The following is a 25,196-nucleotide window of genomic DNA, read 5'->3' on the forward strand; positions in this document are numbered from 1 at the left end:
TTAAATTATGTTAAATTAATTATATAACAGTAAGATACTAGTTATTACATATATACATTAATAATATATATAAAGTTTATGTTGTAATTTAAAAAGAATTGTAAGATGTTAATGTTCACATGTAAAACAAATAAAAAAAATATATAGTCAACATTATTAATAAAAACAGAGCTTAAGCAAAAATTGATTTATTTTATGGTAAATAAGCTAAGCATAACTTATTAATCAAATCATATATATATTTTATATAAATTATATATAAAATTAATTGGAATCAATATTATCACTTTTTTTACTTGTACTAGGTTCAGATTCATGATTCTTTCGCTTAATTTGTTCCATTCTATGTCTTTCCAAAAAACTTTTAAATGACTCTTCTTCTTTTTTTTCTCCATCTTCATTTTCATCTTTGTTTTCTGTCCCATCTTCGTCTTCGCTTGATTCATTGCATGCATGTTTTAGATAAATCTCAGAAGTTTCATGACCATTGCTAACTGTTGATACTAAGGGTACATCTTCTCCCATTACTTTTTTACTAACCTTCTCCAATTGCTCCTTCTCTGTCTTTTGTCGTTGAGCTTCCCTCTCCATCTTAAGTCTTTCCCATTTTTCTCTGTAATCGCTTAAAAGTACAACAAAATATTATTTATATCAGAATATTATTTATATCAAAATTAAGAAATAAAAGTTACACAATATTATTCAACATAGTATTTAATTGCAATAATTTATATATACTGAAAGCAAACATTATAACATTTCTTACGTTTCATACTCCTTCACAGCAGCTTCGACTAATTTTAGAAATTCGTCAATTCCAGCACCTGTTACTGCAGAAACACCACAACATTGCAGGTGACTATAAAATTCATCTAATGCAAGTGCCATACTACGTGTTAAATTGCTGATATAACCACTTTCCATATCAAGTGCTTCTTGAAAAGCTTCAAAATCATGCATCCAATCAATTGCATAACTATGCTCAACAATATCAATCTAAAATAAAATAATTATATATCAATGTTTAATTGATTATATCCAAATTGTGCAAAAATTAATATATGATAAAAAATATATATATAAATATTATAGTTTTACAAACCTTATTCATGACTACAATAAAGGGCAATTTAGTTTTATAAAGTATAGAACAAGCATATAACATATTGGACATGAATGTGACAGGATTAACGCTTCTCACAGTATCTACTACATATATTACAATAGTTGGAAATTGAGATGCTAATGCTTCTGTTATGATTGAACCACTGGCTGACCATGTAAAGACCTCAATCTGTCCTGGTGTGTCAAAAACAACATAATTGTGCTCTTCACTAGCTTTGTTAATAAGTTCGATAACTTGATGAAATTTTGTCGTAAAGAGATTTAAACTTGTAACTATGCCACCATTTGGGCCCAATTTATACTGTTTCATTACTTCTTTGTAATTTACGGTGTCTCTTATATCTGAAAAGAAAATATAGTTGTCTTTAAATCAAATATTAAACAGCAAAAATAATTCTCGCTAAATCAAAAGCATAATGATAAAAATAATTTTGAATATTGTCAAATTATTAATTTGTGTAATCAAATGTATACATATAACATTATGTTAAATAATTATTTTTTACCTATATTAGCAGAATATGGGACTTCTATACAAGCAGGATCTAAATTAACAACATACGGTTTTCCTACATCATACAATCTAGAAACAAGTCTGGAAACAAATGATGTTTTTCCAGCACCAGCCATTCCAAGTACAATAATACATGGTATCTTTTTGTATGTATTTTGATTATCTGTTGTAGGTGCAGTATGCATCTGATCTGAAGTAGTATTTGTTGCTCCTGCAATATCCAATTCATCTTTTTCTTCAGACATTTTAGAATCTGCAAATTTTTAATTTTTTATTATTTACTATAAATTAAATATTTATTATAGATTAAACCTTATTTCACCCAAACTCCAATAACTTGATTACTAATTAGCCTAAAGAATAATATTTATTATTTTGTTAATATGGGTAAATTATTAATTTTCTGTTGCTTGACACAAAAATTTCTTATCCATATTAAATTAAATTAAAAATGAATTATATAGTTAGAAATCTTATAAGCAATTTTGTCTACTAACTGAATTAATCAATAATTACTCATTAGAGTAATCATTGATGAAAAAGAATGTTTTTTTTATTAGACTTAACACTTAACACTTTCTATTTATTAGACTTAATTATATCAGTTAATATAGTATTATTATATGCTTAGTTACAGTTCTCATAATTAAATATAAATATAAAACTTGTAAAAGTTATCTATAAAAGTATAATTTATCACAGGATGGATATATTTTTCTTTATATATAATTTTACAAAGTTAACCACGTATATCAATATCTATTAATTTTCTTATCAAATCTTTAAAAAACTTACCTACTTATTTACAATACCTATTTAAAAAAATTTTTCGAAGATGGAAATTATTTTATGTGCGTAGTTATTTTTCACGCGATAAATAATCGAAGATCCTGGATTCGAAACTCTGAATCCATGTGTTGATCACTCTGCATTAAAATGCCTTGATAGGAAACTCAGCTGCCTTATGTATGCAACGTAAAGGTAGATTTCTAATCCATATTTTTATATATTGACCAATCCGAGCAAAGATTTTTTTGTCCGGTGACGGAGTCGTTTCTCGAATAACCAATCAACGAGCAATTTTTTCGAGGCCATTTAAGGCCTTTGCACGTACAAAAATTTTATTCATAACTGTGAAGCCGAATCTACATTGGTCGTATCGTAACATCGCAAGTCGTAAGTCGTAGGCACATTGACCAACCATAGTCGATTATTTCAAAAATAATCAACCATGATTGGTCAATTTGTTTACGACGTTACGATACGACCAATGTAGATCCCACTCAGAGATTGACTAATCACAGTCAAGTATGAAGAGAATACTCGACTGTGATTGGTCAATTTCTTAAGGCTTAGGTCTTAAATTGTCTATTGTAGACCCGGCCTTAGGTTAAATTTATTTACGCACCTGTAAATGTTTGTATATACAAACACCTCGTGTTTTAATGAGATTGTTTTCTAATATAGTAAGTAATATCTCTGCAAGTTTCTGATAAAGAATCTAAGTGTAATACAATATTGTAATGAAAATCTAAATGTCACAAATTTACATTTTACTGTACGAGTGATATTATTAGTTGTATTATTTTGACTGCGTTCGCTTTGCACGCTCATACGCTGAGCATCATTCTGATTTCATTGCACATTATCTATTAACATATTTTATATACAGAGTGATTAACACATAGATCCAAACTTTCGAATCCAGAGATCTATCACATGAAAAATAACTGTACGCACATAAAATAATTACCATCGATAAATTTTTTTAAATAGATTGCAAATAAGTAGGTAAGTTTGTTAAAGATTTGATAAGAAAATTGATGATTAATACTTTAGACATCTATAGCATTGAAATTTATATTGCATAGATTTATAATACAGTAAAGAAAATATACGCAAGATGACATCTATTATAAAACTTCATGCTGTTTCTGGAGCGATGGACGAATCTCCACCTTGTTACATATTACAAGTTGATGAATTGAGAATATTATTGGATTGTGGATGGGATGAAAACTTTGATCAAGATTTCATAAAAGAGTTAAAAAGGTATCTGCAGAAAAAAACATTCTAGTGTAATATAATAAAATTCTATTATAATGTAATAAAATATAATATATAAAATTATATTTCCAGACATGTCAATCAAATAGATGCGGTATTACTTTCTTATCCAGATCCATTACATTTAGGTGCATTACCATATCTGGTAGGTAAGTGTGGCTTGAATTGTCCCATATATGCCACCATACCTGTCTATAAAATGGGTCAAATGTTTATGTATGATATGTATCAGGTATGTAACTTTAATATATGAAGATACAAAGATGTTTAATTTGAAATTAATTATAATTTGTAAAAGTATTATCTTTATATTGTAGTCCCGTCACAATATGGAAGATTTTGATTTATTTACTCTGGATGATGTTGATGCTGCATTTGATAAAATTGTACAGCTGAAATATAATCAAAGCATATCAATGAAAGGTAAAGGCTATGGTGTTACATTGACACCTTTGCCAGCAGGACACATGATTGGTGGGACAATTTGGAAAATTGTAAAAGTTGGGGAAGAGGATATAATATATGCTGTTGATTTCAATCACAAAAAAGAACGTCATTTGAATGGTTGTGAATTGGAAAGATTGCAAAGACCATCATTATTGATAACAGATGCATTCAATGCTACATATCAGCAAGCTAGACGAAGGACGAGAGATGAAAAGTTGATGAGTACATTTCATATTTTCTATTAAAATTAAAATATTGTTAAATAAAAGACATTTTAATCTATTTATATTTTGTTTAGCTAATATCTTGCAAACATTGCGAGGTGGTGGCAATGTATTGGTCAGTGTAGATACTGCTGGCCGTGTACTGGAATTGGCACACATGTTGGATCAGCTGTGGCGAAATAAAGAATCAGGATTACTTGCCTATTCATTGGCCCTTCTTAATAATGTGAGCTATAATGTTGTGGAATTTGCAAAATCGCAAATTGAATGGATGAGTGATAAATTAATGAGGAGCTTTGAAGGTGCACGCAACAATCCTTTTCAATTTAAACATTTACAACTTTGTCATAGTATGGTTGAATTAAATCAAGTTCCAAGTCCAAAGGTGAGAAAATAAAAAAATTACATAATTCATGTATATACAGAACATAAACACATCTCACATATTTCTAAATAATTTAATTTAAACTTTAAATATTATTTTTAGGTGGTTCTTGCAAGCACTCCAGACATGGAATGTGGATTCTCCAGAGAACTATTTCTTCAATGGTGCACTAATCCACAAAACAGTATTATAATAACAAGTAGAACATCTCCTGGTACACTTGCTAGAGATTTAGTAGAAAAAGGAGGAAATCGAAACATTACTCTAGACGTAAAGAGACGAGTGAAACTCGAAGGCATTGAATTAGAAGAATATCAGAAAAGAGAAAAGTTAAAGCAAGAGCAAATGAAACAGGAACAAATGTATATATATATACACATCTATCTATCTCATTCATTTTATATTTACATCTTATTGTCACTTGTACATTTTATTAGGGAAACAGCAGATGTGAGTTCTGAATCAGAAGATGAAATAGAAGTTGGTGGTGCGAGAGGAAAACATGATTTACTGGTGAAGCAAGAGAGTAAACCTGGTTTCTTTAAACAAAGTAAAAAGCAATATCCCATGTTTCCATTTGTAGAGGAGAAGATTAAAATAGACGAATATGGAGAAATCATAAAGTAAGAATATTTCTACAAAAATAGATATTTACTTAACAATAATATGTAAAATATAGTAAAAATTTCTAAAATATATATTGCAAAAATCTCTATACTTGTGTGCACAATATTAAAAATGTTAGAACTGAAAAATTATTTGCATATATTTATATTTCAATAGTAATTATAATAAACATAATTTGTTTATTAATATAATTTGAATAAATATATTTTATTATACACGTTTTGTGGAAACTTCTCTATTTATATATTAATTATTACAGACCAGAAGATTATAAGATAGCAGAGACAGCACCTGAAGTAGAAGATAATAAGGAAAATGTAGAAATGAAACAGGAAGAAACCAATCATCATCCAGAAATAGCCGCGGACATTCCAACAAAATGTGTTCAGGTTTCGCGTACGATGACTGTTAACGCGGCAGTAACTTACATAGATTTTGAAGGAAGATCCGACGGAGAGTCCCTGCAAAAGATTTTAGCGCAGCTAAGACCGAGGAGAGTAGTCTTGGTCAGAGGTTCGCCTAAAGACACAGAGATTTTAGCGCAGCAAGCACAAAGTGCTGGTGCAAGAGTATTTATTCCAGGCAGAGGAGAGACGCTGGATGCTACAACAGAAACACACATTTATCAAGTAATATAATAAGTGTATCATTTTTATGCACCAACATACTAAATAGTATGATTATAAATTATTCTTTATTATTTTTTTTAGATCTTTTGTTTCGTTTTTCGTTTCGATTAGTTGTAAGAAGAAAAATCAGAATTTATAATACAAAATACATTTTTTGTTTTTATAGGTACGTTTAACCGATGCTTTAGTCAGTGGATTAAATTTCTCGAAGGGTAAGGGCGATTCCGAAGTGGCATGGATAGATGCAATGATAACGGCGCGTGATCAGATTTGTCGAGATGCTGTCGCTGATACAGAGTCCGAAAATGCAATTAATGAAAGTGACAAAATATTGACTTTGGAACCCTTGCCACTGAACGAAGTGAGATATCGAATCTACAAATAATAAAATATATTAGTAACAAGATTAGAGATACATTTCTTATTTCATTTACGTCATTTGCATTTTTAGGTCCCAGGTCATCAAACAACATTCATAAATGAACTGAAATTATCTGATTTTAAACAAGTTTTAAATAAAAGCAATATTCCATCGGAATTTAGTGGAGGAGTGTTGTGGTGTTGTAATAACACTATTGCCGTTCGAAGGGTTTGTTGGTTTTTATAGTATTATTGTAATAATAAATTTGTCGGCGCATTTCTTGTACTTTTCAATACATTAAACGCAGAAAATACATATGATGCCGATAACTTTCATATGTAGAATATATATAAATAATTTTATATTTATTTTAGCATGAAGCTGGGAAAGTAATATTGGAAGGCTGCATATCTGAAGATTATTATAAAGTTCGAGAATTATTATTTGAACAATATGCAATTGTATAGATTTTTATTTAGTATATATAAGGAACGACTGTGTATCTGTAATGTATAAATGCTTAAAAAATTTATCTAACATACATTATATAAAAGGAATAGTACGATGAATCTTTTATGGATGAAGTCATATTTAAAAAAAATGCAAAGGTTATCTTCATCTTTCTCTTTTTCTAATTCTTAAGTAAATTTTTTATTACGTAGTAATAATTCCTGATACGTACAAAGACCTACATTCTGTAATGTTCATAAAAATATAAGAAGTGTGAAATATAAAAAGTGTATTAATAATTTGAAAATTATAATTCATTCAAAATTTCTTTTTTTTTTATTATTCAATTCTTGCTATTTTATTTTAAGAGTCAGCTATTTTTTTGTGAGTTAGATTTTCCTCCATTTTCTTCTTGCATTACTTTCGCATTTACATTTATCATGATTATGATTATAATTGAATAAATCAAAGTTTATTATTGCTTGAGCCATACAAATTTCTTTAGATATACAGAAAAAATATAATATGCATATTTTTATAAATAAAACTGTAATACGTATTATAACACTTAATTATTATTTAAAAGCACACGTAAGAAAATGAAAATAAAGACTTTGTATCTTTTTAATAAAGAATATTAAAAAAAGAAAATGAGAAAGCAAAAGATGATATTATGATTTTTTTATTCTTTAAATGTACTTGATTGATGATTGAATGATTTTTTATTATTTTAATGTTTATAGAAAAGCAATAAGGAAGACAGATTTAAAAGAAAAGCAATAAGGAAGACAGATTTAAAAGAAAAGCAATAAGGAAGACAGATTTAAAAGAAAAAATTCTCTTTCCTCTCCTATTGAATTCGAAATGCTTATTATAATAGACGAAATCGACCGTAAGAAAAATATGTATTTTATTTATATTTTTAAGATAGGATATATCTTATATTATTATGTAATAATATAATACATAATAATTATTATCAGATATAATTAATATTATCATAAATTTAGTCAAAAACTCGCATGTGCACATAATTTATCTTTATATATTTCTATTTCTATTACGATAGCTAAATTGATATGTTCCGATCATTCATGCGATGTGCGCATTAGTGCATCTTGCAACATTGCACTAGTATGGCTGTGTTCCAAAATTCACTGCCAGTACTGAAAATCTATAGTGTACGTCACGTAAACTATAGATTTTCAGTATTGGCAGTGAATTTTGGAACGCAGTCTATATCTGCAACTTTCTCTATGTATGTGTATGAAATCGCATCATTTTAGTTTGTAATTGAATTGAAGTAAATTATAAGAATTATTATATATACCAGTAAAAAATTGTGAATTTATACGAAATAACGTAATAATTCTTCGATTAACGCTTTATAAGAACTTGTGAGAAATTTAGTATCGAATAAGATATAAACAGTTATGGTTATGAGACCATCTGTGTGGTGAAAAATAGCATGTATGTAGCCAAGTGAAAATGATAAAATTACAAACACAGAGTATTTATTAAACATTCATAACTATATATGCATGTGTATAGCAATAGTTACAAATATTTTATCTAATATCTTTATATTTTCTTTTTCAGAATGTTTTTTAAACATGATTTTATGATAAGGGTGATAAAATACAGCATTATATATAAGATATTTATCTTAGATTCGAGAGATTCCTACATTATATGAGATTAAAATTAACATTGACAGTATGAGAAAATATTATCAGGCTGCTCTAGCTATAACGGCAGTAATAAGCCTTATATCTCTGCTCATCTACAGACACGAATATAACAGATTGAGGTATGTCTTAGAAGTTTTCAATTACTTTGGTAAGCCTGGGCCAAGAAGAGATGCAAATTGTACGAGTTCCAATCCGATGTTTACTACATTCAATACAAAGTTCGACGAACCGATTCCTTCTTGGCAACGTCTGGAGGATGATCTATACATATATTCTACATACAGTATTAACAATAAAGAGATACGAGCGATTGGACTCGGGACTATAAACAGCGTTTCAAACATGCAATGTCTTGTTTTCTTTGAAAATGAGAGTAAACCTTTATTGGGAAGTATTAAATTTATCCCTATTGGTAATGCAATTGCCATGACTTTAGGAGAAAATTCAAGATACGGAGGATACCATTTTGTGTGCGCATATACCAGTAATGAGACTCCCATTGGAATAACATTTGTTACAAAATCTAACAAGTATCTCAATTATGCACCCATTTTTCCTATAAAAGTGCAGCCACGAAGTTTGAGCGATAGTAGAATAGGAGTGTGCGTGATGCAATCATCGATGAAACCAATACAGTTAGCAGATATGATAGGTTTCATCGGCTTCCATGCATTGATTGGAATGGATAATTTTGTCGTGTATGATTCTGGAATTTCAAATGAATTTAATAGTAAGCTAAAAGAAATGGCTAACGATTTGACCTCCTTTTGGAAGTTTACATATACTATTGTACCATGGAATTTTCCTTTCACAGAAATCGATCAAAATATTATAAGAGAAATTATCGAGATAGATTGCTTATATCGTACATACAATAATGTTGCTTACGCTATTGCTCTTTCATGGAATGAATATGTAGTTTTGAAGTATCATCATGCAATGATTGATCTGATAGCAGATTTCAAACAAACCAAGTTGATAGCTGACCGTTATAAATTAAAAACTGCAACCTTTTGCATACAGCAAACTGACAATAAACAATATGCCAATTCTACACTGATAGTATTAAAGAAGACAAAATCCAATATAAACATTTTAGAAGATCATTCTGTTTACATACACAAGCCACATGTAACATTACAAAATTCTCATATATATACCAAGGAAATAAGAAAGGATTTGGTTGTTGTAAATCAATATAAATATTGCGACAATTACAAAGACAGACGAGAAGTAGAAGATCTTACAATTTTAAGATTTGCCCAAGATATGCAAAACTCATCAATTTTTAGGAAATATCTCGGACCTAACAATGCTTGATACAGATATAAAGTGATATAAATTTTAGCATGACTGATATATTAATTTAACTAATATTTGCACAATCTTGGATAATGTTTCACATTTGCATACTACTTTTAATTCATATATACATATATATTTTCTAATTATATATCGTCTTTCATATTAGGTGCCTTAATCATTACATCATAGCTGTATGACTAGTCATAACATGGCTATTTTAATATTTTGTACATTTTCCAGATTTAAGCTATAATAAAATATTCTTTAAATTTGTTACTTCCAAATAGTTTTACATCTTAGTTTTTTTTATATCATTATAGTAATCAAGTTATATGCAACATTTACAAGAATGATAATTTTATTATATAGATATTATGAAATTTTTGTAAATAAATTTATGATTAAGTTAAATTTAAAAAAACTGTTGTTTACAATTTTCAAACTTTATAATTCTAAATATTGAATATAATAGAGTTAAACTTGATTGATTCAAGTCATCAGAAGATAGGTGAAGTATACAATAAACGAAAAAAAAAATAAAATGAAAGAGGTATTATATTCCTAATAAAAATTCATAGAAATTTATTTTTAAGCAATTTAACATATATTTGGTATATATCTAATTGTTATACATCTTTCTAGAAATTTAAAAAAAGTTTACTTCAGTCGTTGCATTATAGCCGAATTTTGCAAACCAGACTCTTCAATTGTTTTATCTTCTGTAAGTTCTTTCGTTGGATATACGGTTAACAAGCTAAAGTCCCTTAGAGCATACTGAGGTCTCATACTGACATTATGCATTAAGAAAAATTTTTTATTCGAATCTTATTAAAAAAAAAAATTTTAATAAAATTTAAACAAAATTCAGAAAGATCAAAGGATACGTTATTATATATCGTCTAAGATCGGCGATAGTGTGTGATAAATTAAATTGAGCCTTCACGGTACTGCCATCCGCGAGACGAATTTGTAACGTTGTCGTTGGCTTTGAGGTATCTACATTCAATTCTTTTCTCGCTTGCGCTTCATTGGCAGCTTGATCAGCAGGATCAGTTGGAACTGTCATACCTACAGTAGCTGGTGATGGACTGAAATATTTGTAGCGTTACAAAAGTAAAGTTCCCTTAAGAAATATAGAAATCTAAAATCAACTGTAAATGGAGAGATCAGTAATAATATGGGTATAAAGCACATAAGATGAAACTTTACCTTCCTAACATATGTCCCTTTCCAGAGAAAGCTTTCACCTTGGTTTTTGATGGAACATAGACCTCATGACGATGATCCTCCATATCAAGACGTACTTCTGCGCCTTGTACCTGTTGACGAATCTCTGCCGGGATTTCGCCTCGCTTAATAGCGGCAAGAAATTCTCTGTTATCGGGTTCTCCATATGATCGAATCTCGCTGTCATTTATTGTAAATCCATCCTTCCACAATTTCAATGTAATAAGACCGTTTGAAGATTGTTGATCTGCATTTGCTCCTATGACTACTATTATGCATATATATGTAATAAACATTGTTTTAGCTATTTTGTGTCAATTTCTTTAAAACAATAAAACCTCAAGATACCTTCGCTATCGGAACTAGTTTGACCTAATTTATATCCTGTGCCACTGAATGTGTTCGGCCTTTGTTGACCTCCCATTTTTGGGGGATCTGCAGCAATTGATTGTTCTTGACAAGATTTGAACATATCGCTAATAATATCTTTCTTTTTCTTTCCTGGTCCTAAAACTTGCTGTCCACTGTGCTCAGAACCTCCAGCATAAAATGCTTGTCCTTCCTCATCTTCGGAACTGCTATCTTTGTTTTGAAGATCATTTAATGTTCCAAATCTAGGTTTTGGTTTAGCGCCCTTCGACTCCGTTGAGTCAGATTTTACATTTTTGTTTGACATTGTGTCTGCTCTATCTTGTAATTCTTCCTCCTGTTGCGTATCATCAATAGCCTCGGTCACTAATCCAGGGAACTCCTCTAAGTTCTCGTAAAAACTAGCAAGGGCAACCTGCAAAAATACTACGTGCCAACGCATGTGACAAAATGTGTTGAAAAAAATCGAAACCTTACAATGTGGGTCAAGTTTCAAAACAATAATAATCTTGTAATTTTGTCCATAAAGATTATCATTGCGACGAATTATCGAGTAGATCGTGTGAAACTACGAATTATAAAGATATAAAAACAAATACTTTATATCATAAACACAAAATGTCAGGAAACATGAAAAATGGATCACTTGGAGAAAAACGGAGTATTAACGATAATAAGTCAATAAAAAGCTGTATCGAGATCAAGACGCCCGAGTTTTGCGAAAGGAAGGAAATCAGGAAAAACCTCACTTTTTCTTGCTAAGTTTCGTAAAAATGTGCTGTCTCACCTCGAGCTGCCAAGCAGATGACTCGAGGTAAAATAACGCTCTCTCGGCTTCGACACCAGTTACGTCTGCGAATTGCGAGACCAACTCATCGCGGCTCGTCATTTTTTGGTGAAATTCAACCCCGGACGATTATCCACTGCTCTTTTCTCCGCGATCCCTGCCAACTCTTTACAACACGAATCCACCCTGAATTTACTGAAATTGAACGCACCTTTCTCCGTTCTCACCTCGATCCGTCTGTCATTCCCTTCGTTGACGCGGAATTGAACCGGATGTGAACGATCGAGGAGGTTCAATTCGAACGACTATTCGAAAACGCGCGTTCCCGTGTTTTGGAAACTCGCGTTATAAATACGTTTATTCGTCTTTCACTTGCCCTTTCTGATGCTAATAAATATTTCAAGAATATAAAAAAACCTTGTATTATTCCCAGATAATCAACCGTCTGTAAGGTTGCCGTCACGTTGCCAATAATTGTCGATAATAAAATTGTTGGCGACATGACAATTAATCATGACACGATTAATCGCATTTTAATCAACATGACAGCTATATTATTAATCAATATAATTAATCACTTAGTTATCCGAAGTATTTTATTGAATGACAGAGCAATGAATAAAAACATAATAAAGTATTTAATAATTTTTTTTTCATTATAGATTTCTATCTAAACATAATTTAAGTTACAAAAGTCTCGTATCGTTTTTATCTACATAAATCTATCTTTTATTTACATAAATCGAATATTTAATCACTAATTAATCACTAATTATCTGAAGTATTTTATTGAATGACAAAACAATGAATAAAAACATAATAAAATATTTAATAATTTTTTTTCATTGTAGATTTCTAAGTATAATTTAAGTTACAAAAGTCTCGTATCGTTTTTATCTACATAAATCTATTTTTTTTTATTTACATAAATCGAATATAATTAATCACTAATTATCTGAAGTATTTTATTGAATGACAAAGCATTGAATAAAAACATAATAAAGTATTTAATAATTTTTTTTTCATTGTAGATTTCTAAGTATAATTTAAGTTACAAAAGTCTCGTATCGTTTTTATCTACATAAATCTATTTTTTTTATTTACATAAATCGAATATAATTAATCACTAATTATCTGAAGTATTTTATTGAATGACAAAGCATTGAATAAAAACATAATAAAGTATTTAATAATTTTTTTTTCATTGTAGATTTCTAAGTATAATTTAAGTTACAAAAGTCTCGTATCGTTTTTATCTACATAAATCTATTTTTTTTATTTACATAAATCTATCTTTAAAAATTATTCATCAATTTGACAGAATAATGCTGTACCACGCTTCATCCAATATATATGTGACTTGTCAGTTTCCAAAGATACGCTTGTAATATAATTCTTTATCTTCATATTTGTGCTTACTTCGTTGCAGCATATCGGTGATACATATACAGGGCACTCGTAAATATTATCGACAACTCTTTCCTCTACGCTAAACGTAAGACATATCGGTGGCATGTTATACCAGAATATATTCGTCGAGCTTTCGATTAACATTCGCTTTTGCGCATCCCACCGAGCGCCAGATAAACGTAAATCATGAATGTAATATATATCTGTCTCGTCATGGGTAGAAATATCATCATCATTCATTACTCGAAGATCTAATGTAATTTGTTCAATGGGTACATCATCGCGACGTCGTGAGAACTCGAGGAGTATCGCGGATAAAAGTCTTTTACAGCAGGATAACGCATCGAAGTAGATGATACGAGGCAGATCGATGTTGTCGTGCCAATTTTGCACGAAGCTTACACGTTTCTGAAGCAGCTCGATATAATTTGGCAAATGTTTAGTTACGATACCGAGATCGATCAGCCTCCAAACACGTGGGACTTTGTTTTTGTATATTTCTGCGGACAAATCTTCCAAGGAATCGGTCAAGATAATCTCGCCGTTTAATGCCGATTTCAAATTATTCAGGGAGTCCACAATTACAGCTAAAACCTTGTTAATCAATTCGGCTTCGTGGATGAGAATCGCATTAAACGGTTCACGCGAGTTAAGAGGATATCTGTCGCGTATCTCGTCGATGTTAAATAAAACAGGTAACTTGCTATTGATTTCGTCAATTGCTCGCAATACTTGACTATCTTGTGCTACAATCTCATGGTTCGATGATCTAATTTGATCTAAATAAGATATAGATTCTAAGAATTCTCTGACAATAGCAGTGTCTTTTATAATAAGAGCATTTTCATCAGAAGCGAAAGCTTCCGGTGATGAGTCCAGTTGCATATCGTTGATGTGTTTAATAATATCGCGATATTCGCATCTTTGTGGTACCGAGTGTTCTATACAATTGGAAAATAAATATTCGTTGTCGTTGATAATACAAATATTACAGAAGGAATTCAACAGATATCCTAGATACCTTTGATCGAGACTATCCACGATCTTTCCGCCGTAATTACATTCTCCGACAAGATAGAGTAGCGTGTCGAATGGTATATTATTCTCGGTCTCGTTGATCAAGTTCTGCAGCTGCCTAACGGATATTTCAAAGTCGACGTGATCAAAATCGTATGGAATGTTCCATCCTTGCGGCCCGAAGTGTCTTCTCTCTCTGATGATTCCGTGAAAGAAGCAAAGTCCATACAGAAGTTTGGAGAACTCCTTGTCCCTTCCGGGACATCCTTCGAAGAATTCCTTATTTTTCACGGGCTCCGACCGATATGTTCTCAGCAAACTCTGTTTCAGTCGTAGTGGGTAGTCGTACGCGATCTTCAAGCTGTTCTGCAGGACGCTGATCGGAAAGTCTGGGACGGAACAACTGGAGAGCCACAGTCGAAAGTCCAAGGACGTACCGGATAGTTTCAGGCTCTCGAAGATCCGCTCGAGTCGCGGCATCCACGATATGGCGTGGTGACAGTTTTGCAAGAATATCCATTCCCCTTCCTTTCGCGCCTCTTCTACGAGAACTTCAGCAGTACTTTGTCGCGATCCATCGCCCATCGACAAGGAAACGAATTTCGAAGTATATCCTCTGGTGCTCGCGTAGGCGGAAACGAGCGACAGAGACGGAGTATAACTTGGCAGGATGAATATAATTGGCGTGAGGCAGCTGGATTCTGCGAATGATTCTGAAATCTGAAGATGAGGATACGAATTGAACACGTTCTCCAGCATGTTGTCCTCTATCAGCCGCATTATCTCTACGATGATCTTGTCGCGTCTGATGATTTTGACAAATGTCAACCTTTGAAACTGTGTCGTTCTGTCGGCCCATGGTTCCGGCATTAGATGGCTTTGAAACGGTATCGCATTGAAATATTTTTGCCAAGCCGCACCGTTGGATTGAAAATCATTTGCGAGTTCGTGTAATTCAGGCACCATGTCGTTTAATTTGCAAATTTGTTTCCATTTATCCGCTGATAACCACTCTGGCGCCGGTTCCTCAGGAACTATATCGCAATCCTCCGTCTCCGAAGAGACAAAGAATTTGACTTCCTCTTGCGTAGTCTGTCGAGCGTCCATCAAAATTTTCACGCACAATAGAAACGAATACAGAAGTTTATGTTTCTCGAATAGCGATCTACAGACGCTGGAATGGAGATTCCTCGTAAACGAAGATTTGAGAAATTGTAGTCGTTTTTCGAGAACAATGCTTCTGTTCGACGTTTCGATCGAGGTAATGTACAGCTGAATGAACCACGAGAATGAAAAACGGTACATGTGATTTAAGTTGGACAGGGTAGTCAATGTGCAGAATAAACCCGCGCAATGATCGGCAAACTGTAGATACACATCTCGGAATTTGTTGATATCCTCCGTCATTGATCTCGCTGCTTCCTGCCTCTTCATGATGTTCGCAGTAAGTGTCTTGGAGGAATCCAAGATCTGTATCGCGTTTTCATCCTCTAGAATGTTCGTAGTGGTTGACGAGAGAGTGCTCAGAATGTTGTCCTCTTGTTGCTGAAGAACTTTCTTGTTAGTGGCATCTTGAATACGGAGCGCTTCAAATTTGTCTTGAAGCTCCGGCCTCTCCTTCGCGACGACGATGTCTAGAAGCTTGTCTCGAAGAGTCTTGTCTGGCATCGAAAAATCGATTACGGTGAGCTTGCTGAAAACATCGGCCGTATAATCTGGATTTGACAATCTTGTGGTGATGTAAAATCGAAAATTTTGCGAATATTTCACAGATTTCGCACCAATATCGATATACCAATCTACTTCATTCTTGTAAATATTTTTCAACAATATCGGTTCCAGCGCGATTTCGAGTCTCTCCCCGACATTCTCCAACAGAACTGGCACGCCAGTTTCGATGTTTCGTTCGATGACTGACATATAATTGCAATCCATTAATTTAATGACATTTAAATCATTTTTCTTCTCGATTCTCTTGATCCATTGGTTTATCTGGTTCTGCGAATCGATAAAGAGGCACCATTGATCTGAATTATTCAAAATAATGGCGTTTTCTATTGCAAAGCGATTTTTTGATAGGCCGCAGAGTTGCCAATGATTAATCTCAATTTCCACACCAAGGACGCTTATAAAGTCGTACGTCTTAGTGTAGGGTATCTCAGAAGTTTCCACCAATTCTTTCCATTTCGTCAGTATCTCGTCGCGAAATGAGATATTATAAGATGCCATATAAGCTATTATTCCACACGAAAGTAACATGTTGCCCACAAGATTATCATAATTCATTTGTAAAATATGAGCGCACTCCATCCAACGACTCTTCTCGCCACCCAGACTGGCGATCAACTTCTCTGCCTTCACCAATTTGGAGGTGCAAGTCGTCACTTCTGTCTCCAAGTTCAATTTCTTCTGCAATGTTTGCCGCAAGCTATCATTAAGTGCCGCCAGTTTTGCATTCAGAGCGGCCAGCGTCTGCCGTTTCTCGTTCAGGAACGCTTCAGCCTCGTCACATTCCGTTTGTGCTTCTACTAGTTTCTTCTTCTTTGGCGCAACTACCTTCGCTACCTCGTCGTATGACACCATGGCGCGGACCCACTTGCAGAGACCCTCGGCGGCGCTGGATGCCTTTGCAACTATGTGAGGTGTGAAGCTACTATCCGTCATGTACGTCTTTTTGATAACCTGCATCACCGTAGGTGCTATGTTATCCTTGTCGTAATCCTTCAAGTTCTGCAGAAAATTCATGTCACCCAGGATACGCTTGCTCGGGCCCCAATAGTCCGTGAACTTTTTGCCAGTGACCGGATCGATGGTACGATCTGGCGGAACGCCCAGCATCACGCATACAGCAGCCATTACCAGCTTGATGGTATCTGGCGGATTCTTCATCGCCTTCACTAGCGTGATGTCTGTCGGCTTCAGTGTGTTCAATGCCATGACCGCGTCCTCCAAGATTGGTATAGCAACAGCAAGCTCGGCCTCGCATTCAGTCTTTAAAGCGCCCGCAATCTCCGCCTTCTTATTCGCCACTTCTTCCTCCTGCTTCACGAGAATCGTAGCTCGCTCTACGGTAATATTCTCATTCTCCACTTCTTTCATAGTAATTACCGTTTGTTGAGCAGACAGTTCCAATTGTGGTTTCAGAATTGTAAGAGTGGCCTTCATCTGTTCGACCTGCTCGGCCGCCAATTCCAATTTTTCCAATCCCGTTATGTATTTATTTCGTGTCGTTACAATTTCTTCTTGCTTCTTTGACATCAAGCGTGTATACAGTTTGAGCATGTGCAAAAAAGCTGACGATGTCACATGAATCATTCTACCGAACATCTCATGATATCTCAGACTCATCTCTCTTGCATTTTTGTGGAATTGCACGCAAGTTCTTGCCACGTGAGTTTTAATCTCTTCCTGCATATTAACGTACTTCATATGCTTCACGGCAATCTCCAAAAGCGCTTGATCAGGCCAAATTTGATAGCAATTTACCGTGCAGTGTTTCGCTAAATTAGGATACGAACATAAATATGTTCTGAAAGCAGAGTTAGTAGGACTAAAGCAAAGTACAAAGTGTAATCGATTCTTGCATTGTTCCATAAAGTACCTCATCACCGAGCGCGCGCTGATTTCCGCGTTTTGATCACCGCCCTGAGCGTGGAGCCGCGTCGTCTCAATTATAGACTGTTTGTCTTCGACGGAAAACAAGTCAGCTAATTCTCCGGTGCTCAATAAACAGCTGATGTCGCTTAAGAACGAGTCTTTCATTTGTCTCTCGTTCATAAAACATGTAACGTCCTTCCGCAATGCTCCGCATTCTCGCAGAACTCTTTTCAAATCGTCTTTCCACGCGTTTGAGTCATAATAGGATTCAGCGGTAATTTCGAACAAGCTCTGTTGTTGCATGAAGGCAGCGAGAGCAGTCATGGATTTTCTGCCGGAACCTACTGCAGATATAATTAACACGTTTCCACCTGGGATGCTCAGAACTCTGGAAATCTTAATTAAAGACTGAAACATGTAACGAGAAACAACGACATCCATTTTCCTTAACGTTTGCCGCTCTTCTGTGTATCCATAAAATTTCCAAACATGAGATCGTCGAAGCTATCCTTGGTAATTTGATTGTTCTCATATTTTGGCAAATAATCGAAAGCAGTCTCGTATGAATCCTTAAAGTTGTTCTTCACCGCATCGCGAATCTTTAGAAACAGCCACTCCTTGTCGTTCTCATCCAGCATGCGATCATTAAACACACGTAAGATTTCGTGCACCCATAATCGTATAAATGTTATCTTCGTCTCCACCGATTCCTTCTGGATCAGGCTGCATCCATTAATCACTCTGGATATATCTCGCATATCAAAGCAATAGTGCAATTTGTTGGGCACAGGCCGTAACATTTTCATTATGGACTTGTAAACATCAATCGTTGCGTTCACTATACTAGTTACACTCCCCGTGACGTCTGCTGCGAACAGATTTTTCTTCAAATTAGCAGATAGCATGTTGAAATATATCTTGAATATATTATCGGTTGTAGGGGCAAGAATTATATATGTATTAAAATACCTCAAAAATCGAGGAGGTATGTCTTCAATAATCTTTCCTGACGTAATCGCGAGTGTGAACATAACATCTTGTATAAATATTTTACTTAATTCATTCGTATCATAGCAGTAATTATGACTAAGAAGTTGACGTAACAATTCAAATACGGATCGTGCCTCTGGTTTTTGCGTAACGGCTCTACTTACATCGTCCACAAAGTTCACGCAAAATTTATTTCTTCCTGGACTGTAAACAGTGTGTCGTATCTTGTTTAACTTCGAAAACAATAATCTTTGAGTTTTAGTTACCGTAAGCATGGAAGTAAAGCTGAAAAAATTGGGAAAACAATTATCTGGCAATTTGTTGTCCAAGAGATCATACATCATACTACTTTTTCCAATACCAACATCACCATACAAAAGAAAAGGCTTTCGATATTTAACGTGTTTCAAGAACATATAGTTATATCTTATACTGTTGACGCTTGGAACATAAATTTGATTAAAACTGCATATCTCGGGGATTTTCTCGGTCTTTAGCAAATCTCCCCAGTACTTCCAATTTCCAACACCATTGAAGATGTAAAAGTTGTCTTGAATTAGACCCTCGTTAGGCAGTGTTACGTCCAAGTGTTTAATTGAGTCGGGTTTCGGATGTCTCGTATCTGCGCCACTCCAGAATGTTGTGCAAAAAGCGTTGAATCGTATTTGCAAATCCTCGATCAAGTTTCCGCCTAATGCCCAAACAATAGCTTGGATTAAGGCGGCTTGTGCCCATATGACAAAATGATTGCTTTTTCCAGTATCCTCTGTGACATCTTCGCACGCGTCTCTTAATAATATCTCGAACAAATTCAAGATTGACGTAACAAGGTGCAATTCCTGATTCATAGATGTATCGCTATTCTCTCTTAAAAAGTCAAGACACGGATCTATCGCCCACTCGAACAGAGTGCACAATATTTTGTCGTATCCGTCGTAAATGTTATGTTTCGCGATATGAGACAATACGTGTGGCCTCCAGCCGACAGAATGCGAGTCGATATAGATGATTCCGCATCGTGACACTAAGCTGGGTGAGATTTCTGTCATGCTCGTTGTTTCGAAGATAACGGACATCGATCCTGTTACGGGAAGACGTTCTCCAGACGCCAAATATAACATTTCGTTCTCGTCGAGAACCGTGTTCAAGTTTTCTAGCCATGCACCGCTCAAGGCTCCGTCGAACACTAACCATTTTCGATCCATCGATGTGTCTTCCGCGAAGTGACGAAATATGCTGGTACACAGACCATCCTTCCAAACAGATCCACCAGATTTATTACAGAGATATCCGAAGAGCGCGTCGCTGTCCACTACTTCCGGCATGATTGTTTCCAGCCTCACAGCAGTGCCAATCTTGTTTTCTTGATCCTGTAACAATGATAATGTCTCAGCAAGTGCGTGTAAAATTTCCGTCTTGCCACCCAGAGGATCGCTAATGAGTATGAGACCGCGACGAACGTACATTAATTCGATAATCTGTATAGCTTTTAATTTGAAGGTCGTGTGCGATACGAGAAATCTCTTGGCGCACACACTTTCGAACGCCTTTAAAATCGCAAAATAATCGAACGGAGGCAAGACATCGAATTCCGGAAAAACATTGCGCACGATACTCTGGAAGACAGGTATATCGGATGTACATAGCTGCGGGATATTTATATCTATCATCGAACGCAACAACAAGATATGCTCCTTTTCGTTCGGAACATTTTCTTTCATATCGATCGCGGTTGCGATGACAGTCTTCAACGATGACGCGCTGAAGTTGTAATGACATTTCTCTCCCAGATGTTCGGATAATAGTTTGTAGCTGATGACTAGCTTTGTCGCAAGCTTCTTCGCGTGAAGAAATCCCCCGGCGAAGAGTTCGATCTCGGCGATTCTGCCAATATCCGGTGCTGTCATTGACACGAAACGAAAGAGCACTTTCAAATTATCCGGAAGATTGGTATATCCGAATTGCACAGAGTTAACGCATACATATCCGGAAGCGTTCAAGTTCAAATCGCAACTCTCGATACTTATTACCTTTGAGTTAGACGCTATCGCTTGTTTCATTTGCGTAAGATTCTGAGCGATGGCTGATAATAATTCCAGTTTTAATCGGTTGAAATTTTCGAGGCAAACCCACGCTCCGCAGGAAACCACTCCTTTGAATATCCGTATCACACAATCGTAGGAGATGCTATTGTTGCAGTTGACGATGTAAAATAGCTTTGCCAAAGCTTTCGTCAAGCTTCTGATCGTCTCCGTTTTACCGCTACTTGTAGAACCTAGAATGCCGCTGTAAAAATGATAACGATAAGCTTGTAATATAGTGCGAAAGCATCGATCGGTTAAGGGTGTATTAACAATATTCTGTCGACAATAATTATATTCATATCCGTATTCAATCTTTGTATCGAATACCGATATCTCGACAATCTTGTCGTTGCAATAATATCTCAATTGCGCGATCCATTCGAAATCTGTTTGTTTAGTGATATTTCTATCCAAAAGCAGTCTTATAACTTCCTTATGAGCCAATGTAATAATAATCGATGACATCAACAGATTTCTACACCGTCGTGTCAAATTCTTTTTTAATTCGTTAACTAGCGAAGTTATCCAATCGGTGTATGTAGTGCACAGAGAGTTTAACATTGTGATATTTAACGGTGCGAGATACTTTTCCACCGAGAAGGTCCAATGAAGCTGCAAACCGCAAACGATCGCCATGCTTGGAAAATTATCACTAGGAATGAATGTCGAATCTCCGTCGATCAAAAGATGATATTGGCGAATATTTTCGCGAACCGCGTCTCTCATTTCTTCTTCGAGTTGAATCAACCATTGCTCTTCGCACTTGGTGTCGACAGGTACGAAGATATTATCGTTTAGACGTAACATCTCCCCGTAGTGTCCGATAATTTTCCGAATACAATTAAATTGATTAAATTTCAATTGTTTTATACCGGCGAAACATTTTTTCACAAATGTATTTCGTTTTACTATATCGGTCGATTCGAACAATAGTTTTTGAATTTCTGAATCATCGAGAAAGAACAATCTCGTGAAAGATAATCTTTTAACATCTAAGTAATTCCTCACGCCTTTACCCGCTCTCTCTAATTTTTCGTTGGCTTCATTTAAGATGTGCAGTAAATCCGAAGATTTCTCGATCTCTCGAAAACTTGGATTCGCCGTAAATCTGTCATTAACGTCCAGTAAAATTCTCGTTGCTTCGAGATACAATAAAGTTTCTTGATTCAAACGCACTTCCATTCCCGGATAAGAAAATATCGGCTGCAGATGGAGTTTGCGGAACTGTACGCGCGCCCATTGATCAAGGATTTTCTGTATTTTTGTGAGAACAGCGAAGAAATCGATTAAGTCTGACAATATTGGTTTGACGAAATGAGACGTTCTCATCTCCTCAACTTTGATAAGATGTTCTCCGAGAAGCACTTCGATGTCATCTATATGTTTGAAAGTTATCGCACCAGATTCATCGGTCGACATCTCGAAGGATATTGGCTCCCACTTTTCGATCATCTCGGCCAATTCTTGCTGAAGATACAGTTCCTTGTTGGCGCCCAAACTTATAGCCTCGTACTTGTCGATATTATCCATCAGATTCATATCAATCATCTTTTTCAGAGTCGTTCCCGCATTTGGCGTGAGATCAAAATTACATATCGCTGACATTTCCTTCCAATGACGGGCGCAGAGAGCTGGATTGCACATGCAGATCGCGAGCGGCAGATAAACCTTGAACTCGTTAATGTTCTTGAGCGTCTGCCAACACAATTTTAGCGGAGCGGGTTGTTGCATCGGATCAGGATCGTCGGCGATGCCGGAAAATTTGTACGACTTGTTCGCCGTCACATCCATCTTGATACGCGACTTCATCGTCTTGTTCATTTCCGTGATTTCGTCCAAATAATTCATCGTCTTCCTCTCGATGATGGACGCGTCCAGACATTCGAACGGACCATTCAGCCACACGGAGTTGTTCCTCTGCCATTGATAAACAGTACGTATGAGCGTGTAAAAGGGCACGATCGTCTCTCTTAATTCAATTATTTTCGGAAACTCCGTTTCGGGAAACTTGAAAAGTCTCTCCTCTGAATTAATAACTTGCATCTCGTTATCCATATGTTTATACTTCTTCATCAAATCCTCGTAATGCTCCGTATATTCTCCGACTTTGTTTATGTCGTCCATATCGTCGAGGATGATAAGCTGCGGGAACATGGCGTCAACTTCCGTGTTCAATGTATTTATCCGCCGTTGAAGATCCTCCTCTAATTCACTCTTCATTGCCTCGCACAATGTATTATTCTGCGAGAACACCGGCTGGATATCATTCAGCCAATTAACGGTGGTCTTGTTCAAGTCAATGTGTTCGTCCGTCAATATGGTAATCTCCAATAGTTTACTTAGCATATAAATCGAGCATCGTATCTTCTGCTCCTGCTCCTTCATTAATACTTTCGAAGCTCTCGACATGTATTCGCCCAATTGTATCAAGGAGTTTGCGTCCCTCGGAATATCTAGCGCCGTAGACTTTAGATCCTCGAAGCTGGAACAGATCGAACGATTGAAATCTCGATGATACTCGACGAGTTCCATCGTGAGGGCGTTTATAACGTCGTGGCAGATCTGCCTCAGATATTCCTTGGCGCTGCTTTGCTCCAACTTCCCTACGCTATAATACAAATTAGAGAGCATAGAGTTAGTTTTGCTCAGATACTCGTTATACTTGTATATATGTGCCAGATACACATCAAAATCTGGTCGTTCCGAAGTTAAGGACGATATCCGGCTCTCGATACTCGATGTACATACGTCGCTGAATTCCGTGGAAACACAAGCCACGTGCTCGTTTACAGGTCGAAACAGAGCGTCCAGTATCTCCTGCAGGTTGCGATGCGATTTCTCGATGAACCAGTCGGAAGGCGCGACCTTTATATACCTTTCCTTCGCTTTGATATCCAACCATTCCTCCAGAGGCATCAGATCTTGCCCGATTCCCGCGATGCCGCTGATAATATCGTGATACGTCGAAAATACCTCGTCTATCTCCGGTTTAGTCACAAGCCGATCGTCTTCGCATACCAGCTGGAATTCAATCTGTGGACAGAAACGACCGTCTTTCATGATACCTATTATATGATCGATCGATCTCATTGTCACATTGAGAATCTGTTGAACAAATATATTAGTGAGGCATCGCATAAATCGAGGTAGATGTTTCGCGGAGATGCTCTTTAGTTGCTTCGATCTTTGCACGGCTTTAAACGTTTCGGTGTAAAATTGATTAGCTATCACTAAGGTGCCTCTCTTAATGTCCTTAAGGATCATGTTTCGGAAATTGTGCAACGATAGCGTTCCTAGTTCGCGATAATGTTCGAAGTCACAAATTACCGTAGGCAGAATACGATGAGCCGTATTTATGACGCGTCTAATGATCGGATACGAGAGGAAATATCTCTCGGCCAACAGATTGCGACGTTTTAAAAATATTTTTCGATCGTATAACGCATCCTTTTCGGTGATGCTTCGCTTCGAGCTGACGGGAACATCGCATTCTTCGCAAACGACGCGTCTTCTCTTGTACATTTTGCAGGATAATATGGAATTTAGCACGAAGTCTCTCATATCTTCGACATATGTTTCTTTTACCTCGTCTAATACCGAGTTTACGAAAGAAGGATGAGCTCGTCTATCTCTGGGAGGTATCAAATGCAGTATATTTTCTTCCCATTCTGTAGAAAATTCAGAGATGTAGATATCTTTTATGTAATCTTCCAATCTGATTTGCTTCAGATTTGAATTGGAATATCTAGATATTGCAGAGGTGAATTCCAAAGGATCCATATTTCTCTCATGAATACTCCCACTATTCACTGTTTGCCATTCTATATATATGTTTTAAATTTATTACTTTGCAATTTTCTTTACAAAGTATGATTTAATAAATTTAGTTC

At 35.2% G+C, this 25,196-nt stretch overlaps 5 protein-coding genes across 10 annotated transcripts; 2 read left to right on the top strand and 3 right to left on the bottom strand.

Moving 5' to 3' along the window:
- Positions 1 to 264: 264 nt before the first annotated feature.
- LOC105253471 (GPN-loop GTPase 1) lies at positions 265 to 2,563 on the bottom strand. Its single transcript, XM_011261539.1, has 5 exons — positions 2,435 to 2,563; positions 1,632 to 1,892; positions 1,103 to 1,467; positions 767 to 996; positions 265 to 622 (listed from the first exon to the last, which is right to left on the bottom strand). The coding sequence occupies exons 2-5, from the start codon at positions 1,882 to 1,884 to the stop codon at positions 265 to 267; spliced, it is 1,206 nt and encodes a 401-aa protein (XP_011259841.1). The 5' UTR covers positions 1,885 to 1,892; positions 2,435 to 2,563.
- Positions 2,564 to 3,052: 489 nt separating this feature from the next.
- LOC105252655 (probable cleavage and polyadenylation specificity factor subunit 2) lies at positions 3,053 to 7,107 on the top strand. 2 transcript variants are annotated; one of them, XM_011260165.3, is made up of 12 exons: positions 3,053 to 3,105; positions 3,312 to 3,430; positions 3,511 to 3,691; positions 3,779 to 3,938; positions 4,024 to 4,375; positions 4,452 to 4,762; positions 4,865 to 5,124; positions 5,200 to 5,385; positions 5,649 to 6,018; positions 6,185 to 6,379; positions 6,470 to 6,607; positions 6,754 to 7,107. In XM_011260165.3, the coding sequence occupies exons 3-12, from the start codon at positions 3,543 to 3,545 to the stop codon at positions 6,844 to 6,846; spliced, it is 2,214 nt and encodes a 737-aa protein (XP_011258467.1). In that variant the 5' UTR covers positions 3,053 to 3,105; positions 3,312 to 3,430; positions 3,511 to 3,542; the 3' UTR covers positions 6,847 to 7,107. The 2 variants fall into 2 exon arrangements, with proteins under 2 accessions (XP_011258467.1, XP_025264455.1); XM_025408670.1 differs by lacking the exon at positions 3,312 to 3,430 and having other exon boundaries at positions 3,054 to 3,105.
- Positions 7,108 to 8,062: 955 nt separating this feature from the next.
- LOC105253509 lies at positions 8,063 to 10,060 on the top strand. 2 transcript variants are annotated; one of them, XM_025408676.1, is made up of 2 exons: positions 8,063 to 8,339; positions 8,429 to 10,060. In XM_025408676.1, exon 2 carries the CDS (start codon positions 8,548 to 8,550, stop codon positions 9,838 to 9,840), a length of 1,293 nt encoding a protein of 430 aa, XP_025264461.1. In that variant the 5' UTR covers positions 8,063 to 8,339; positions 8,429 to 8,547; the 3' UTR covers positions 9,841 to 10,060. The 2 variants fall into 2 exon arrangements, with proteins under 2 accessions (XP_025264461.1, XP_011259890.1); XM_011261588.3 differs by having other exon boundaries at positions 8,063 to 8,299.
- Positions 10,061 to 10,414: 354 nt separating this feature from the next.
- On the bottom strand, positions 10,415 to 12,508 carry LOC105253508 (NSFL1 cofactor p47). Of its 4 annotated transcripts, none has more exons than XM_011261586.3 (5): positions 12,209 to 12,508; positions 11,401 to 11,836; positions 11,035 to 11,317; positions 10,710 to 10,913; positions 10,415 to 10,612 (listed from the first exon to the last, which is right to left on the bottom strand). In XM_011261586.3, the coding sequence occupies exons 1-5, from the start codon at positions 12,308 to 12,310 to the stop codon at positions 10,483 to 10,485; spliced, it is 1,155 nt and encodes a 384-aa protein (XP_011259888.1). In that variant the 5' UTR covers positions 12,311 to 12,508; the 3' UTR covers positions 10,415 to 10,482. The 4 variants fall into 4 exon arrangements, with proteins under 4 accessions (XP_011259888.1, XP_011259889.1, XP_011259887.1 ...); XM_011261587.3 differs by having other exon boundaries at positions 11,035 to 11,320; positions 12,420 to 12,505; XM_011261585.3 differs by having other exon boundaries at positions 11,035 to 11,320; positions 12,209 to 12,504.
- A 945-nt stretch (positions 12,509 to 13,453) lies between these two features.
- Positions 13,454 to 25,086, bottom strand: LOC105253462 (dynein heavy chain 7, axonemal). Its single transcript, XM_020027949.2, is given in 2 exon segments — positions 13,454 to 18,684; positions 18,687 to 25,086. Coding segments are annotated over 2 exon segments (11,574 nt in total). The 3' UTR covers positions 13,454 to 13,510.
- Between the last annotated feature and the right edge of the window lie 110 nt (positions 25,087 to 25,196).

The sequence above is a fragment of the Camponotus floridanus genome, unplaced genomic scaffold (genome assembly GCF_003227725.1).
Source record: "Camponotus floridanus strain SB8 unplaced genomic scaffold, Cflo_v7.5 scaffold22, whole genome shotgun sequence".
NCBI lineage: Eukaryota > Metazoa > Arthropoda > Insecta > Hymenoptera > Formicidae > Camponotus > Camponotus floridanus.

Bases quoted from the DNA above. Each gene is read 5' to 3' on its own strand.
- LOC105253471 (XM_011261539.1), bottom strand. From the start codon at position 1,884: ATGTCTGAAGAAAAAGATGAATTGGATATTGCAGGAGCAACAAATACT. The intron at 1,468-1,631 runs GTAAAAAATAAT...TTTTCTTTTCAG, and splicing joins CCCATATTCTGCTAATATAG to ATATAAGAGACACCGTAAAT. The intron at 997-1,102 runs GTTTGTAAAACT...ATTTTATTTTAG, and splicing joins TTATTGTAGTCATGAATAAG to ATTGATATTGTTGAGCATAG.
- LOC105252655 (XM_011260165.3), top strand. From the start codon at position 3,543: ATGACATCTATTATAAAACTTCATGCTGTTTCTGGAGCGATGGACGAA. The intron at 3,692-3,778 runs GTATCTGCAGAA...TTATATTTCCAG, and splicing joins TTCATAAAAGAGTTAAAAAG to ACATGTCAATCAAATAGATG. The intron at 3,939-4,023 runs GTATGTAACTTT...TTTATATTGTAG, and splicing joins TTATGTATGATATGTATCAG to TCCCGTCACAATATGGAAGA.
- LOC105253509 (XM_025408676.1), top strand. From the start codon at position 8,548: ATGAGAAAATATTATCAGGCTGCTCTAGCTATAACGGCAGTAATAAGC.
- LOC105253508 (XM_011261585.3), bottom strand. From the start codon at position 12,310: ATGACGAGCCGCGATGAGTTGGTCTCGCAATTCGCAGACGTAACTGGT. The intron at 11,837-12,208 runs GTGAGACAGCAC...GTATTTTTGCAG, and splicing joins CATCTGCTTGGCAGCTCGAG to GTTGCCCTTGCTAGTTTTTA. The intron at 10,914-11,034 runs GTAAAGTTTCAT...CAAATATTTCAG, and splicing joins AAGGGACATATGTTAGGAAG to TCCATCACCAGCTACTGTAG.